Genomic DNA, 16,830 nt, shown 5'->3' on the forward strand with positions numbered 1-16,830 from the left:
TAGAGCCAAAGAGAATGGATTCAGTTTTTCCCAGGTGTAAAGATAGTTTGTTATCAGCGAGCCAGGTGCAGATTCTACCGAGTTCAGAGCTGAGGGCATTTTCAACCTGCAGTTTGTCCCTGTCCGAGACCAGCAGTGCTGAGTCATCTGCGAACAGGAACAAGTTGCAGTCACAGGCTGAAGTCATGTCGTTTACATATCTATCTATCTATCTATCTATCTATCTATCTATCTAGAATCTAGATAGATAGATAGATAGATAGATAGATAATCTATCTATCTAGATAGATAGATAATTCTAGATAGATTATCTATCTATCTATCTATCTATCTATCTATCTATCTATCTATCTATCTATCTATCTATCTATCTATCTATCTATCTATCTATCTATCTATCTATCTATGTTATTTAGTGAAAATAAGAGTATTATATTAGTGAAAATAAGAGTATTATATTAGTGAAAATAAGAGTATTATATTAGTGAAAATAAGAGTATTATATTAGTGAAAATAAGAGTATTATACCTTTTGGTAACGCCCAATTTTTTATTTATTTTTATTTGCATTGAAATCCCCATAGGGTGATTTTAGGTCGCTTCATATAAGAATGAATAATAAACCGATTTGAATAATACACCGATCATCCCGGCCTTTCTGTTAGGGAAATTGAATTAATTTGGCCGCAAAAGCCTCTATTAAATATTCACGCAGTAAATATTCATATCTATTAGAGTTATTGTGGGTGCGTTCGGAAATGCGCACCGGGAGCGCACTCGCCTATTAGTTTGCATTGCACAGTGCGCTATTTCCGAACGCGCCCAACATATAGTACAATCAATGCAAGGTGAGAATGAAATGTTGTATAAAGTGCCACTCTACTCCTGATCTACTGCCGCCCCGATTGTTAGGCCTATATTTTATCTTTTGTTTCTGCATGCTGCCCTCCAATAGAAAGTCATATTTTATTAACTTGTATTGCTGCATGCATGCATTTAATTTAATTTAACATTTCATTTTATGAGACCACACGAAATGTTGTGAAAGTGCCCCATCTTGTGATAACGCAGATGTACTACCATAGGGTACCATAGGGTATATAACGGGAGCAAAGTCAGCAACATTTTAATGTTGCAGTGCCAGTTGTGAACTTGATTGATTTGGCTTTGACTAATATTAAATTCCCCGTTATGGTGCTAGACATTTTTTTCAAATTTGATTTCAAATGTATGCATTGTTTATGCTAAATTTAAATTATCTCATTATCGGTCCGTCCTCAATCAACTTCCCCACAGTGGCTGCCTGCGACTCTGCCTGCTACCAAAAGGAACCAGTCAGTGGGGGAGTTCATTGAAGACGGACAGTGATCCAGCGGATAGCGGAAGCTCAAACCTGCTGTGTAATCGTGAGGCAAAAAGAAGCCCTGGCATTTTTATCGTCAGCAAATATAGCATTAATACATCAAATATGCCTGATTATTTAGGCGGCGATCAGAGGAAGGTAAAAGAGAAGGAGGAGAAAGATGATGGACCTATCCGAGGTATGTCTTAAAGGAATGTTATTTCTTTACTAAAGTGAACGTCAACATTGTTAGCTACTAGCCAGCTAGCTGACCGACTAGCGTTAGGTGATTGATTCGAGGAGGACTTAAAAGACAACACATACACTAACTTTATGTTGTGTTTGGGCATTATAACGTTAGGTTATTACGTTAGGTTGGTATTGTGTATGTGTACAATAATTGGTGTGAAACCGGCCTATATTTTGATTCACGATGGGGTATTTAACTTTTTACTCTACAGTGACGTCAACGTAATTAGAAATGGCACAGGTCAGAGATAACAAATAACATATAAAATAAATACACAAAGAAATTACCGACATTTATTGTTACACTTAACAAATGTGAAAATGGCAATTGGCTGATCTACAAGCTTTTTTCCCTTCCCTACAATTTACAATTTAGGCATTTAGCAGACGCTCTTAATCCAGAGCGATTTACATTAAGCAATAACAAAAGCATGGCATACATCACATATATAAAAAAGTAGTTTAATATCATGAATCATGCGTAAACTAAGAACGTAACAGTGGAGTATCTATGTAAACTATACATGCTATACTATATAATATATTATACATGTGTACTATAAAGTGCTATGACTACATACAATGCAATCCTACAACCTTTATATAAAAATAAAGGTCCAATCCGGAATTGTCTGAACATAAAAATTACAGATAAATTAACTAGATCGACCAGCTGTTGACTCTTTTTGAAACATAATTGTTGTGTTTTCTTTCCATCTTCAAAACAGCTCTGGATGAGGGAGACATTGCCTTGTTGAAGACCTATGTAAGTGTGCTGAAGATGTTAATGAAGCTTTTGATTGATTGATTGATTGAAGAATTTATTAACAGTTTGCAGAATTACAGTACATTTCAAGCACAAACTCAATACAAAGGCTGTTAACTGTGAGTGGACGACCCAATTAAGCATTACACTTGTTTCCAATAGGGTCCACCATGTTCAAATCATCAAAACATTTAGAGACGTACAAATAGACACTTCTATAGACAGAACAGGAATTCATCATAAAGGAGGTAAAAAGGGAAAAGAAACATATACAGTGAGGGGGAAAAAAAGGGGTGGGCGGTGGGGGGGATTCACGTTCAGCTCCGTTAATTTGTTTTTTTTCCTTGGAGGAGCTGCGTTGGGTCCCCAAGTTGGCTCAGTGGCCATACCTTGAGTTGGCTGTGTGGCCGCGACCGTCTCTTGTGTTGTCCTTGCGTTCGTGTTTGAGGGATTCCGATTTTACAGGGGCCAGTTTTGAATTGCAGCCGTCCGTAGGTGCCCTTTGAGAGCGGTTTTGAAAGAGTCAAGGGATTCGCATGTCTTAATGACAGTTGGTAGGGCGTTCCACATTTTGGTGGCATAGGAGCGAAAATAATTTAGTCCCTTGTTTGTGCCGAATCTGGGTTGTACATGGTTCGTTGCACAGCTATTATCACAAAGTTGTAAATTCCCAAGACAGTTGCTTTAACACAATCTTTGCCAAACCCGGGATTTCTTTAATGTCTAATAATCCAGAATTAATAGCATTTTAGCTGTTTTTTGGGGGGCGCAAGCCCCTCCTATATACAGGTTTAATGTTTGTTTTTAGTTCAATGTTTGTTTTAAAAACGCCATTGACAATGAAGGGAAAATTTACGTATTGTCCCTCATTACGTCATATTGTCTCTTTATTGTTAATGGCATTTGTTTGCACCATTCGTTACATTACCTAATCAACATGAGTTAGACTTTAATATATATATATATATATATATATATATATATATATATATCTATATGCAATGATGGCTCCCATGGTGTGACGTCATCGAAAATCCCAAAACTCTGTGCCCGCAATCTTTAGCGGCTTTAGGGCTCAGATTGAGGTAAAGGACGATGTTAGGAGCTAATAATAACGGCAGACTAGTGCCCTGAGTCTAATTCTGAAATGACGATTACTATTTCTGGTTCTGGTATTCTTCTCTGACTTTTCGTGCATTCTGTTGGCACTGGTCGTAGATGACAGCCTATGGTAACGGGAGGGAATGTGTTTTGAAGTTCATGTTTGTTTTTTGTCTTCAGGGCCAAAGCACATACTCCAGACAGATTAAACAAGTGGAGGATGACATTCAGAATTTGCTTAAAAAGATCAATGAACTGACAGGTATGTGGTTATAGACAATTTCGGATGCAACAGTTAATCAAATAATTATCAATTGATCATTATTTTGGGCATGTCATTATAGGTGATAGAATAATCGCTAAAACAATAATCTATAGTTGGCACTTGGCAGCAGCCCTAATGACAAGTAATGTGCTGTGTTAATAATTCACTGTTATGTTTTGTGTTTGTTTTTTTTAGGCATCAAGGAATCAGACACAGGCCTGGCTCCTCCTGCACTATGGGATCTGGCAGCTGACAAACAGACGCTTCAGAGTGAGCAGCCACTACAAGTGGCAAGGTATAAAGAAAGCATGATTTATACTTGACGATCTACAAGCTCACAACTTGGGCATCAAAATCTTTGTTGGACCCCCTCGGAAACGAGATGATACATCTCAAGGGGATATCCATTTCTCAATAAAGGTTAAATAATTGTACTTTCGGCAATCAATTTTGTAGTATGAGGGCATATGAATTAAGATAATCTTCAGCCTCCATTAAGGCTCAATTAAAACTCACGTTTGATTACAATTTACAATTTACAATTTAGGCATTTAGCAGACGCTCTTAATCCAGAGCGACTTACAATAGGCAAGAACAAAAAGCATGGGAATACATCACATATGTAAAAATGCATTTATCGCGAAACATGCGTAAGCTAAGAACGTGACTAGAACATATCTATATAATGACACTATACATATAAACTATAACTAGAACATATCTATATAATGACACTATACATATAAACTACACATATATGCTATACTATGCTGTACATATATACTATGAAGTGCTATGACTACATACAATGCACTTATTGTGCTGTCTACATGACATGCTATAAGTCTGTTTCAAATGCTATATAAGTCTAAGAAGTGCTGTCTAAGGGGGGTAGGGTAAGTCCTATGGGCCATGATGGAGTCTGAAAAGGTGGGATTAAAACATCTTCGATAAAAACGTTCCTCCTTTGGAACATGATGTCAAAATGAGAGTTTACAGTTTTACACTGTTACAGATTGCACTGAAAATGTGTCTTTTTTTTAAATTTTACATTTTTTAATTCCATGAACTTGAGTGATGTAGTTAAGTGTGTATCTGAAGCTGTTTTGCTTGTGAACAGATGCACAAAGATCATCAATGCAGACTCTGAGGACCCAAAGTACATCATCAATGTGAAACAGTTTGCCAAGTTTGTGGTAGACCTGAGTGACCAGGTGGCCCCTACTGACATCGAGGAAGGCATGAGAGTTGGGTAAGGCAGAAGTGGAGTGAGAAATGGCTTCATGCTTTAACCACATGAACGCTTGCATCTGTCTTCTGAGCATTTCTTAATTAGTGAACATTATGTGAAAATAACCGATCTAGAAGCTCAAAATGTTGTGGGCTAGGGTGGCTATTTTCAGTGATGTGGTGTAGAGGTTAAACACAAAGGGCACCAAATATAGACCCATGGGAGAACCCGGTCAATAGGTTAAATTATTACATTATTTGATATTAGCATTTGGTCTTTAATATGAGCCTATTGGCAGTTGAAGTAATGGCTCACAAGGCATCAAGGTATCAATAATGAAAGTTGTTCAAATAATGACCAAATGTATTTCTCATCCAGTGTTGACAGAAATAAGTACCAGATACACATTCCCCTGCCTCCTAAGATTGATCCAACTGTAACAATGATGCAGGTGAGAACAAACCAGCATACTCCATTCCCTCTTGAGGAATTCACTGTTGCTTCACTGTGCAGCATGTTGTTTAGACAGATGCTAGGTTCATTGTTCACTTGGTATCCTTACTATCCTAGTTTCTTTGAGGCACTACATCTTCTCTCTGCACTCTACTCATGTGACTACCGGTATTTTCCTTTGTTCATTGACTGGAGTGATGCTTACTCTGCTTATTCCGATCTTAATACAGTCTTCATAGGCTGTAATGTTTTAATGGAGGATACGGCCGGGCCAATCTACAAGTTCGTTCACTTGTGAGCTTGTAGATATAGTTGTAAAGAAGTGTAAAGAGGATTTGTAACCTATGTAATAAAGCCAGAATTGGAGATGAGTACCATGTTTTGTTTGAATGTAAGACTACTAGCATTATGAATTTCAGGCAAAAATACCTGCCAACTTATTTTATTACCCACCCATCTATGTTTAAATTAATTGCATTACTAAAATCTGAAAAACAATAATCTATCAATTGGGAGCTTTTCTGAAAAATGTTCTTCCACTGTTCAAATAGTGAAAGACTTTCGATATGTCTATGTATATTGTGTATTGCAATGTATACTTTTTATTGTATACTTTTATGAATCTGTGCTCCATACCATGTGGTCATGAGTTAAATAAATGATGATGAGATATTAGATTATTTTCACTATATTGGGCTTAAAATAGTTTTTGGAATTTTGGATATTAGCATTTGTGTTATTATTTTTGTATTAACACTCGCCAAATAATGAGTCTCCCTATGTTCCAGGTGGAGGAAAAGCCTGATGTGACTTATAGTGATGTGGGTGGATGTAAAGAGCAGATTGAAAAGCTCAGAGAGGTGGTGGAGACCCCTTTGCTCCATGTAAGTATTGAACAATAGTCTTACTCTTCACCCCCACAGGACCTTACAGCCAGTTACCATATCTCGATACATTGTTCAGTGTCCACCATCCTTCTGCATAGCAGTTCTTAACATAATGTCGCTGTCTGGTTCTAGGTTTGTTAGTTTACTTTGCGCTTCATTTTTTTTGGCACTCTTATTTACTTGACCACTGTTGTTGGCTGAGTGTCTTATTACATTACTAAATTGTTAATTGCAAAACCCTTTGGTTATTGAGAGTAGATTGAGATGAGAATCTTGTCTAGACCCCATTGACCTTAACAGCAGCGAAGAAAAGACTTCCTTTTCATACAGAAGTTCACATATCTTCTATGTGGAAAATATTGCAAACTGTAGTATGCAGTGCACCATGAAAAATGTCTCTCTAATTTCACCCTTGTAGCCGGAGAGATTTGTGAACCTGGGCATTGAGCCTCCTAAAGGTGTGCTACTCTTCGGGCCCCCTGGGACAGGGAAGACCCTGTGTGCACGAGCCGTGGCCAACCGCACTGATGCCTGCTTCATCAGAGTCATCGGCTCTGAACTGGTGCAGAAGTACGTGGGAGAGGTGAGGCTTTTGCACACACGCATACATAAAGTATAGTTGACAAATGTGTAACAGTGGCTTTTTGAATAAACGTTGTTTGATGTTGACTAACTAAACATTTTCTTTGCAGGGAGCCAGAATGGTGCGTGAGCTCTTTGAAATGGCCAGGACCAAGAAGGCTTGCCTTATCTTCTTTGATGAAATTGATGCTATTGGAGGTAGCATTTTCTTCAGTTATATTTCTATCTAATATATGTAATCATATAACCACTGTCTTCTAAGCAGCTTCATTGGAGCATTAATACACTGAATTGTACTTTAGTCCTTCATTTACATCTTTTATTAAACAGCACACTGTTGTTGTGAAAACAAATAGTCATGAGAAGCAGACAGAATTATCGCATGACAACCCAGACAGTTTCATTTTCAGAAATTGTAAACGTAAAGTGTCTAGTTATGGAGACAAAGCTCATTTGCATGAGGCTGTCACAGCGGTCAAAAGTACCGTATATGTGTGTATAGAAACGCATCATCTCTTCTCGACATGCATCCTGTGTTGCTGATGGTCTTCCATCATCTATGAACATGACAGGTGCCCGTTTTGATGATGGTGCTGGCGGGGATAACGAGGTCCAGAGGACCATGCTGGAGCTAATCAACCAGCTGGACGGCTTTGACCCACGTGGCAACATCAAGGTGCTGATGGCCACCAACAGACCTGACACCCTGGACCCGGCACTCATGAGGCCTGGCCGTTTGGACAGGAAGATTGAGTTCAGCCTGCCGGACCTGGAGGTTGGTGCTGTTAAGAGTAGGACATGGTGGCCTATAGAAGATGTATTATAGACTGGGGACAGGGACATACAGTAATCGTATTACATTGTCTTCCTACTGAACTCCACCATAAATCCAGTAAATGGCATTGCATTACATTGGATTTGTTAAATATACTTGAAATGTACAATGGAATGATTGTTTTCTTTTTAGCATAATGTGTTAATTGTAATGGCAGAGTCTCTGCATACATTTCAGAACCCCTCCTACCACCAGTTGTACAAAAATGGGGCATTATTTCCAAAGTGGGTGTTTTTTTATTTTAACACTGGTTTTGTGTTTCAGGGGCGCACACACATTTTCAAGATCCACGCTCGCTCTATGAGTGTGGAGAGAGATATCCGCTTTGAGCTGCTGGCTCGTCTCTGCCCTAACAGCACAGGTAAGGATCAATGGTTCTCAAAGTAGGTGCTGTTACAGAAGTCCAGGGGTGCGGCAGAATACTTTGCTATTCGGCATTTAACCCTCTATACTTAGTAAGACGCACCACCAAACCTCCTAGATCGGCTATTTTTGGTGAATGTTCCCCCCAGAATAGGGATGCTGGGGAACCTCTATGCTTTCATGGAACCGGTGGCCATTTTTTGGTTCCAGTTCCGAACCAACATTTAGGGTTCTGAACCAATTCATTTTCAGTGGAAAAACTCTGAACTGGTTCAATATTGGATGGGAAAAAAATAACTACCTGTTCAACCTTGGTGGAAGAGGGGCCATACTGTATCTTAGGGGGAAAGATTTACATATTTATGTGCCGTAATATAACATTCTATAAAGTATGAAAATGAGGGGTGCCTTGGATGAAAACGTTATTTACAGGAGTGACCTGACCTGAGCCCAAAATGTTTGAGAACCACTTAGGAATATTGATGTATGCATGACTTGACTTTGGCCACTAGGGTGCAGCACCATATTGATTAAGTTGCACATTATGCATACATTGCACTGGGAGTGGGTTTAAAGTTTTCACTATAATGCACATGTACATGCCTAAGTTCACACATGGTATGCATACACTTATTACACATATGTATTATCACGACATTGATTTGCCACGTACATTTTTGTGTCTGTGTATTCTTTTCAAACATCAGGCAGTATGTTCCATCAGTGGTCTTTAACATTTCTCTTGCCAAGGACCCCTTAGCTGAGAGAGAGAAATGAAGTAGGGACCCCTGCTATTTCTAGCTTTGCTATTTTTATGTTCCACAGAATATGGAGGCTAGGGTTCAATTGCTAATGTAAAAGTGAAAAAGATCTATCACACAAAGATTTGGTCCCCTCCCCCCCGTTGTAATTGGCTGAACAATGTGTTCAATACATGTTTTTAGGTGCTGAGATCCGTAGCGTGTGCACAGAGGCTGGCATGTTTGCCATCCGTGCTCGCAGGAAGATCGCCACAGAGAAGGACTTCCTGGAGGCAGTCAACAAGGTCATCAAGTCCTACGCCAAGTTTAGCGCCACCCCCAGATACATGACCTACAACTAAGATCCTCTGCTAGACTTTGTCTTTATCTCAATTGAGCTGAAATAATTTTCTGTCTCTTTTGTCTTTCTTGTTCTGCTTTAAAGAAATAAAGTGTATTCTATGTGTGTTCTTTACATCAAATAAGGTTGTATGATTTAGTAAAATATCACTACGGTGTATGTTCAAGTATAAAACCATGTTGGTTTATACATTTACAGCACTTCAACAATGGAAAGATTTTGTTCTAACTTGACAGCACAGTGACTAATAGTAGTATGTTTGTAATACATCTTTACGAATAAAGTTAAAAGATACAGTGCATTAATATGTGGGATATTTCTCCATGGCCTTGATTCATAAATGGAGAGTTTTGGTCCTGAGTGTTGTGTGGCATTGACAGGCTGTTATCCTTATTTGTATAATATAGCACAGGAAAGCTTGGCAGTAAAAAAAAAAAAAAAGATTACATTATAGAACAAAAATTCAACGTCTTCATTGGTTTAGCAATAGTCTACATCAGGGTTCGGTAACATTTTTGACATGCCATGTTTTTATTTTCTTGATAGTGTGCCATTTCAACATTAATATGACACCACCATTTTCTTTATTTCCAATAGATTTAGACATTAACCTTTATTTGTCTGAAAAAATATTTCACATCAGGATAGACTCGGCGCAATAACCCCTCAGCGTTACGGGTGCTTCAAAACAGCAACTTCCATTGAAATGAATAGCGGTGCTGTCGCTCCTCACTCTATCCAGGGACGGATTAACCCCCATGAGGGCCCCTGGGCCGGTAATGTTTATGGGGCCCCCATAGCGCGCAAGCGCGTGGACATTTTGTGTGTTTTTGTGTTTTTATCATCTTTTTGACCTAAATTTAACTAAATCAATGGCCAATTTCAGGGCCTCAAACCCAGTTCTGCGCAATCCAGTTTCCTTGAAGGTCCCCTGAGAGACAAGGGCCACGGCCCCACTGGCCCAATGGCTAATTTGGCCCTGACTCTATCCTTTTATAACTGGCATAATATGGTTGTGCTTGAAATGTACTGTAATTCTGCAAACTGTTAATACATATTTCAATCAATCAATGGTCAAGACGAGACGAGACGAGGCTGTTTTTACATTTACAAATTGGTAAATTGTAACCTGACTCCGCCAGCTGGTGGCAGCAGTGAGTTCCTGAGGAGGGAACTTGTTAGGTAAATTGGAGTTCAGGCTGAACAAAAAATTAAATAAATTAAAAAGACAGACCCCGCGGTTACTTTACCAGACGGTGCATACCACGCATTCTGTGAGGGGGTATAAACCTTAGAGTATATAAACGGCCTTCCATAGTATGTGCATGCTGCATGCATAGAAGTATGTGCATATAAAAGAAAGGCTGAGTAATATTGAGTATGTAGTCTCGCGTTGTCAGACTGTTACCTCTCGAATGCATTCGGAGATTGTCTTGCTACGCGAGACCATAGATATATACGCGAGACTACTGAGTACGTGACCCAGTGACGTTGACGTCAGTGACGTCATTTACCCGCGATTTGTTGAAGAAAACAACACCAGTTTGGCGGGACTCCTGTAGGAAGAAGAAGCTGCTAATTCTTCTAATCGGTAAAGTAACGTAACATAGAGCAACGTATGGGTTGATGTATGCATTATGGCTGTTGGCTAACGTTTACGAAAGCTAGAAATGTGTATAAAATACAGTACCATGGAATACATGTTCCCTCATGGAGTTCTCCGGTATCCCTGTCATGTTGGTGGACTAACAAACAGCATATGCGTATTGTTTGCTTGCGAACTGGATAGTACTCAGTAGTGCAACCAAAGTGCACTGTATTTCATAATAAATATCGGTGTCGTGTAACCAAAATTGTGTCTACTCTGGCAACCAGTCCCATGTCACCCCACCAACCAATTACACAATTGTTTAAAAAGTAATGTTATTAATAGTTAAAGACATAATTATGACATCTGCAAGCAATTATTTTATGTTGGTTATTTTTTCCCCACTGGAAACTTATGCATGGGACCTTTTTATGCCTGTACTTCTTAACCCTTACAGGAGGGACATTTGATTAGCATGTATTGTCAAACATACCCATTACTATAATTAGATTATCTGCAGGTGTAATTACCTTGCTAAAAGTCTCAGGACTGTTGGGAAATGTCATTGACGCCTCTTGGGAGAACCAATGTCATGTGGCAGCGGTGGCCGAACGGATAGCGGAGCGGTCTTGATACCGGAAGGTCGCCAGTTCGAATCAGCTGTCCGACACGTTAAACCACCGCTGAAGTGCCCTTGAACAAGGCATTGAACCACTACGATGAAATGTGTTCTATGAGCAGGGCCTGGCTGGAAACAAGTTCTTGAGCTTAGCCCAGATACCCTGGGTAAATATAGTTTTCATTTAATTTAATTTCATTTCATTTCATTTCATGTTCAGACTCTGTTCAGTCAATAAAACACTTTCACAGACGTGGTATAAACGGCTAATATTAGCTGATAATAATAAGTGGAAGGGGTTCTTCCGAGTCTGACTAGGTCGTGCACCTGTTAGTGTGTAGGCTACTGACAAGTGATATGGTTTACCATTGACGGTGTTGTACCAAATGAAACATACTCACCATTAATGATTAGCTGCTGCTGCCTACAGCTGTATTTACCAGTAGCCTACCTTGGTATGATCTTGAGTGAGACACAATCTGGGAACTCATCAGGAAAAAAAAGGAAAAACGGCACCCTCTGTTTTTTCCTGAGCTCTGAATCTGTCTTGAGACTACTTGAGAAAAGACTGTTGCTGTTTACTCAAGTAAAAGTATTGAAAGTACAATATATTGGCATTAAAATGTACTTAAAGTACCAATATAAGTACTCATTGTGCAGAATAAATAAAATGTAAAAATAAAATGTATACACCTTTTTTTTTTAAATTAGCAGATCTACAAACGCAACACGGCGGCGCATTGTGAGCTTGTAGATTGGCTATTTTCAAATAGTCGAAGTATATAGGGCTGAAGTGGTTAATCATTAACCACTGTTAATGTGTGTTTTGTAATATAATCAAAATCAACAAAGTAACTGAAGTTTTCAAATAATTGTAGTGGAGTAAAATATGACTTAAATATTATTAAGTATTGCAATTTGCAAATCCAGTAAAGTACACATACATCAACATTGTACATAAGTACAGACTTCTAGTATAGTACAGTAATTCTTTATCTCTGTAAGATTAACTGACTATCGTAAACAATACAGAGCCACCTGCTTGACAATATCCCCAGGACAATTTGTTTATTTTTGGGCCACAATTCTAGACGATTCAAAGATGACCCAATGTTATTCTCATTACTGTAGAGCAGGGGTTTTCAACTGATTGTGAACCAGGGACCACCACCCTGACTTAGAATCAACCTGGGGACCACTGTTGTATTGGGGGGGGGGGGGGGGGGGGATGGGCTAAGATTAGTGCTTTTGTAAGTTAACACTTGCTATGCATCCTATGTGTATACATCCCACTGTTTCTCAACCGTTGACTACTACTGGTAAAATGTCCTATTAAATAATAATGACTCAACCAGACAATCCGGTGCACTTCCCCCTTCTTGAGATTCTAACTCCCTTTTTCTGTTGAATTTCTTGAACTCCAACTTGTCAGTAAATGACTACATGGGTGGACTCATCACAGGCCACCAGGTCATTCAGTTCACGGTTTCTCAACTAGTGGAAAGAACATTTAAAACAAATCAACAAATCCTACATTACTAAATGCATGGTCAGGGACCACATGCAATACCTCCACGGACCACCAGTGGTCCACGGACCACCTGTTCTGTGACCCAGGGGATGAACGAGTGACGTCAGGACTTCGGTACACTTTAATCAAAATGACCTAAGGAAGAGGAAAAATGTTTCTTTATCTGTGGATGTCAGAGTCCTAACTCCCACAATTACAAGTGCTAAGTTGTCAGGGTAGGGGGTCCCCAATTCAAATAATTTTTTTTTGGGGGGGGGGGGGGGGTTCCGCAGAAGTTTGAGAGGTTATGAGGTGAAATTGGATTTGAGGTTTTCCCACGCTGACATTTTGACATAATGGCCATTGGCTTGTAGATATGTGCTCTAATCATCGTTGTGTTGCTCCACCATTAGACACAATGCAGTTCATCAGCAGAAGAAAGAAGTTGATTGCAAATCACCAGGCGGAGCTCTATGGACATTGTCTACAATTCTATGGGCAGCCGCCTTTGGAAAACATTTCACTCAGCGAGTTTGAGACATTTGCAGTCGAAAGACTGAAATGTAAGAAGAGACACTTGACATGCCTGACTTAACGTTTGAAATGTGTTCTCAGAATGATACTAAGACCATTATGGTTATTAATAGGCAATTGTGGTTCTCGGACTTCATGTGGCCAACCTGTGATGTCTATCATCTATCTATGACATCAGTTGTCTTTAACAGTGGTTCCCAAATTCTAGCTCAAGGCCCAAAAGATAAGTTTGCCCGGGACCCAGCCAACTAGTGACAAAAGCATATCTATAAGCTAAGCTCATAATGCATTGCTACACGCCATGTTATGAGCTCATTGTAGATCAGCTATTTTCACTACTTAAACTCTTTCTTAATTTTTTCTTAATTCTTTAATTTTGCTTATGAAATCCTTTAGAAAAATGTTGGAATTGATTATTTTAAATTTTTGTTTTAAATATTTTGGGAAAAAAGGTATCTGTAGGTAAAAACACTATCTGTTAGTGCTGCACTATAAATCGAAAAAAGATCACGATATAGATTCAGACACCTATGCAATCTCATTTTGTGAAGAATCGTGCAGCACTAGTTGGCTGTTCAGTTAATTTGAATGTAATATTCAGAATAAAAACACTAAATATTTTCATGGAAAAAATGAGAATCATGTGAGAATCGTGATCTCAATTCTTGTGGAGGAAATCGAAATTCACATTTCTGCAAGAATTGTGCAGCACTAATATTTATATATACTGTATATTAATGTAGAAAACGGAAAAAGGAGACATTTACCCGCGAACCATACAAATTGGTCCGCGACCCAAAGATGGGTCTCGACCCACTGCTTGGGACAGTTGTCTATAATGTTTATGATGTATGACTTTGAATTTGGGCAAGATTTCAGTCCGAACTGAGTCCCATTTGAATTGCACGCACGCACGCACAATACATGGCTAGCCCCCTAAAGAGCCACACTGTTTTAAAAAAAAAAAAGGTTTAAATGTTCCTTAAGCCTAATTTGTATTCCATAGATGTTAGTTTGAAGATTGTTCTTGTCGATCAGTTCTTGTCGGCAAGTGACATGCTTTTGCCATGAAATGAGCTTTTCAATGCCTAATCAGACTTTTGATGTAATTGCAGTGTTGAAGACTGTAGAAAATTTGGGAGTGAGCTATGTGAAAATCTCTGAGCAGTACACAAAGAAGCTGGAGGTTGAGATTAAAAACCTCAACTTTCCCTACAGAACAGAGGCTGTGAGTATAGTAATGACAGTAATTATGTCCACAATACATCACATAAATCATGGACGGAGCCTGGAAATGCAATGTCGAGTCAATGATTGCATACCATCTTTTATCAATTATGGACAATAACTCTTATAATCCATCAGGATGATGGGAAATCTCAAAGTGGACCAAGTGAATATGAAAAACGAAGAAAAGACCATATCTCTCATTTCATACTCCGACTCGCCTACTGCCAAACGTAAGTGGACTTTTATTTTCTCAAAATTGGAGTATGACTAAAAGCTTTTTCCAGTGGTTTAATTGTGTGCACCGAAAACTAGACTATTTACAAGCTGACAACATGAAGACAAAGTATACTATGAATTACAGTTCTCAATTGCCGTGACTGATTTCAGGCATTTGGATTCAGTAGAGGCCAGCATTTGGTTTGTTGGTTTCAGGCACCGAAAATAGCTGATCTACAAGCTCACAACACACACATGAGCTTGTAGATTAGCTATTTTTGGTGCGCGACTGAACGTGGAAAGTATAAATCAGACACAAGCACAACCCTAACCTCATGTGTTTGGTAAAGTCAAGACCTACAGTAATAGGCTAAGGGATATTCGGATATTTCATAAAACAAACACCGATTAAGATCTGAGGCCGATTCTACAAATGTCTCAGTTTTCTATATTGCTGATCAGTGATTCTCAAATATTTTGATGTCAAGGACCCCAATATTAAATGTATTTGGCTGCCAACCCCCATCTCAAAATATTTTGTTTCATGTACAACAGCAGTGACTGAAATGTGAATAAATGGCAGAAATGTATCTGTGGAGGAATTAACGACTAAATTGGGGAGGAAAAGGGGTAAAAAATTATTGAAAAATCACACTTTTGTAAAGTAAGGGACGCTCTTATCAATCATACATCATCTCATTCTGGCCAATCACAATTTGTGTCCTCACTTTTGTCTTCAATAGAGTACCGAAGTCTGACATCAATATCGGTAGAGGGTGCTAAGTCCACTGGTTCATGTACTTTAAAAAAATAAATAAACAAATCATCCAGGCCGTTTCACTCATATGGATATGAAGAATCAACTGACTGAGAGAACACGCTATTGTTACTGCTGCTGAATTAGTTACATTTTCGCTAGAAACAGACTACCGGTACATGAAATATGACTGACTAACGGTCGTAAACGATACAGAGACTCCTCCCCGACAATTTCGCAGAGACAGTTTGTTTATTTTTGGAACAGAATAGTTATGAGACGATTTTAAGATGACACAATGTTATTCATAGAGAAATTACTTCAGGACTTCGGTTTGTGTTTACACACTTTTGTCTTCAATGTTTGTTTACACACTTTTGTCTTCAACGTTTGTGTTTACACAAACACTCAAAGCTGGGCATAGGAGGGGGCAGAGCCGGAGGGGCCAGTTGCTTTTAACGTTTTCAACCGTTGACAAAGTGTTTGTTTGGGTTTCCAATATGCCGTTAAAGGGAGGATCTCAGACGATGGTTCATACAGCAAGAAGTTGACCTCTTCCGCTACCGCTTCAGTGACCTGCCAGCCAAATACAAAAGTGAATTTCTGCACCGGAATAACCTGCAGTATGATACGGTGAGCCTGAGCCTCGTGAAATATAGAATCCATATCCAATCTTTATTGATATTGTATGTTAATACAATATAACTTGTACAATTGGGATGGTTGTGTTTTGTCTCTTTGCTCTTCTATTGAGACATTTAGGCCTGGGCTCCACGTATATGGATCTTTTGCAAAACGGATATTTTCGTCCTCCATTTTAGAAATAATCCCTGCCCATACGACAGAGATATGTGTCCACACACACACACATTGAACACAGGATCTAATCACTGCAGTAGCAGGTTTCAATTGTAGGCTATATTTGATTTTATATTTACACTTTTAATGAAGGAATATTAACACCTTAGTAGCCCGGAACTATTTCATCCATTTCAACCATGTGCCCATCATTTATAGCGCCCGGACCACTTTTACTGGCGCACCGGAAGTTGGTGTGCATGTCTGTGTAGCAGCTATTACAGCCATAAATCTATCGCGACTAGCGACTGGACCGCGGAAGGCCGTCAAACACAGGATCTTTTTTCAGAATTAGACGGGATGATTTAGATCGGGAGTTATGATCGTTTTAAGATTTTCGTTTT

The 16,830-nt window shown here is 39.0% G+C and overlaps 2 protein-coding genes across 2 annotated transcripts in view; both read left to right on the top strand.

Annotated features, from left to right (window-relative positions):
* Positions 1–1,313: 1,313 nt before the first annotated feature.
* psmc2 (proteasome 26S subunit, ATPase 2) lies at positions 1,314–9,473 on the top strand. Its single transcript, XM_079512221.1, has 12 exons — positions 1,314–1,540; positions 2,319–2,356; positions 3,638–3,719; positions 3,918–4,017; positions 4,843–4,974; positions 5,332–5,404; positions 6,195–6,290; positions 6,712–6,876; positions 6,986–7,073; positions 7,448–7,650; positions 7,975–8,071; positions 9,018–9,473. Exons 1-12 carry the CDS (start codon positions 1,468–1,470, stop codon positions 9,173–9,175), a joined length of 1,305 nt encoding a protein of 434 aa, XP_079368347.1. The 5' UTR covers positions 1,314–1,467; the 3' UTR covers positions 9,176–9,473.
* Positions 9,474–10,631: 1,158 nt separating this feature from the next.
* prim2 (DNA primase subunit 2) overlaps positions 10,632–16,830 on the top strand; it is a 60,695-nt gene continuing 54,496 nt past the window's right edge. The window contains exons 1-5 of the mRNA XM_079512273.1: positions 10,632–10,765; positions 13,305–13,454; positions 14,541–14,653; positions 14,791–14,885; positions 16,141–16,261. Coding sequence (XP_079368399.1) covers positions 13,310–13,454; positions 14,541–14,653; positions 14,791–14,885; positions 16,141–16,261 — 474 coding nt within the window. The 5' untranslated portion in view covers positions 10,632–10,765; positions 13,305–13,309. The remainder of the gene's footprint in view (positions 10,766–13,304; positions 13,455–14,540; positions 14,654–14,790; positions 14,886–16,140; positions 16,262–16,830) is intronic.

This window comes from Electrona antarctica (genome assembly GCF_951216825.1).
Source record: "Electrona antarctica genome assembly, chromosome: 10".
Taxonomy (NCBI): Eukaryota; Metazoa; Chordata; class Actinopteri; order Myctophiformes; family Myctophidae; genus Electrona; species Electrona antarctica.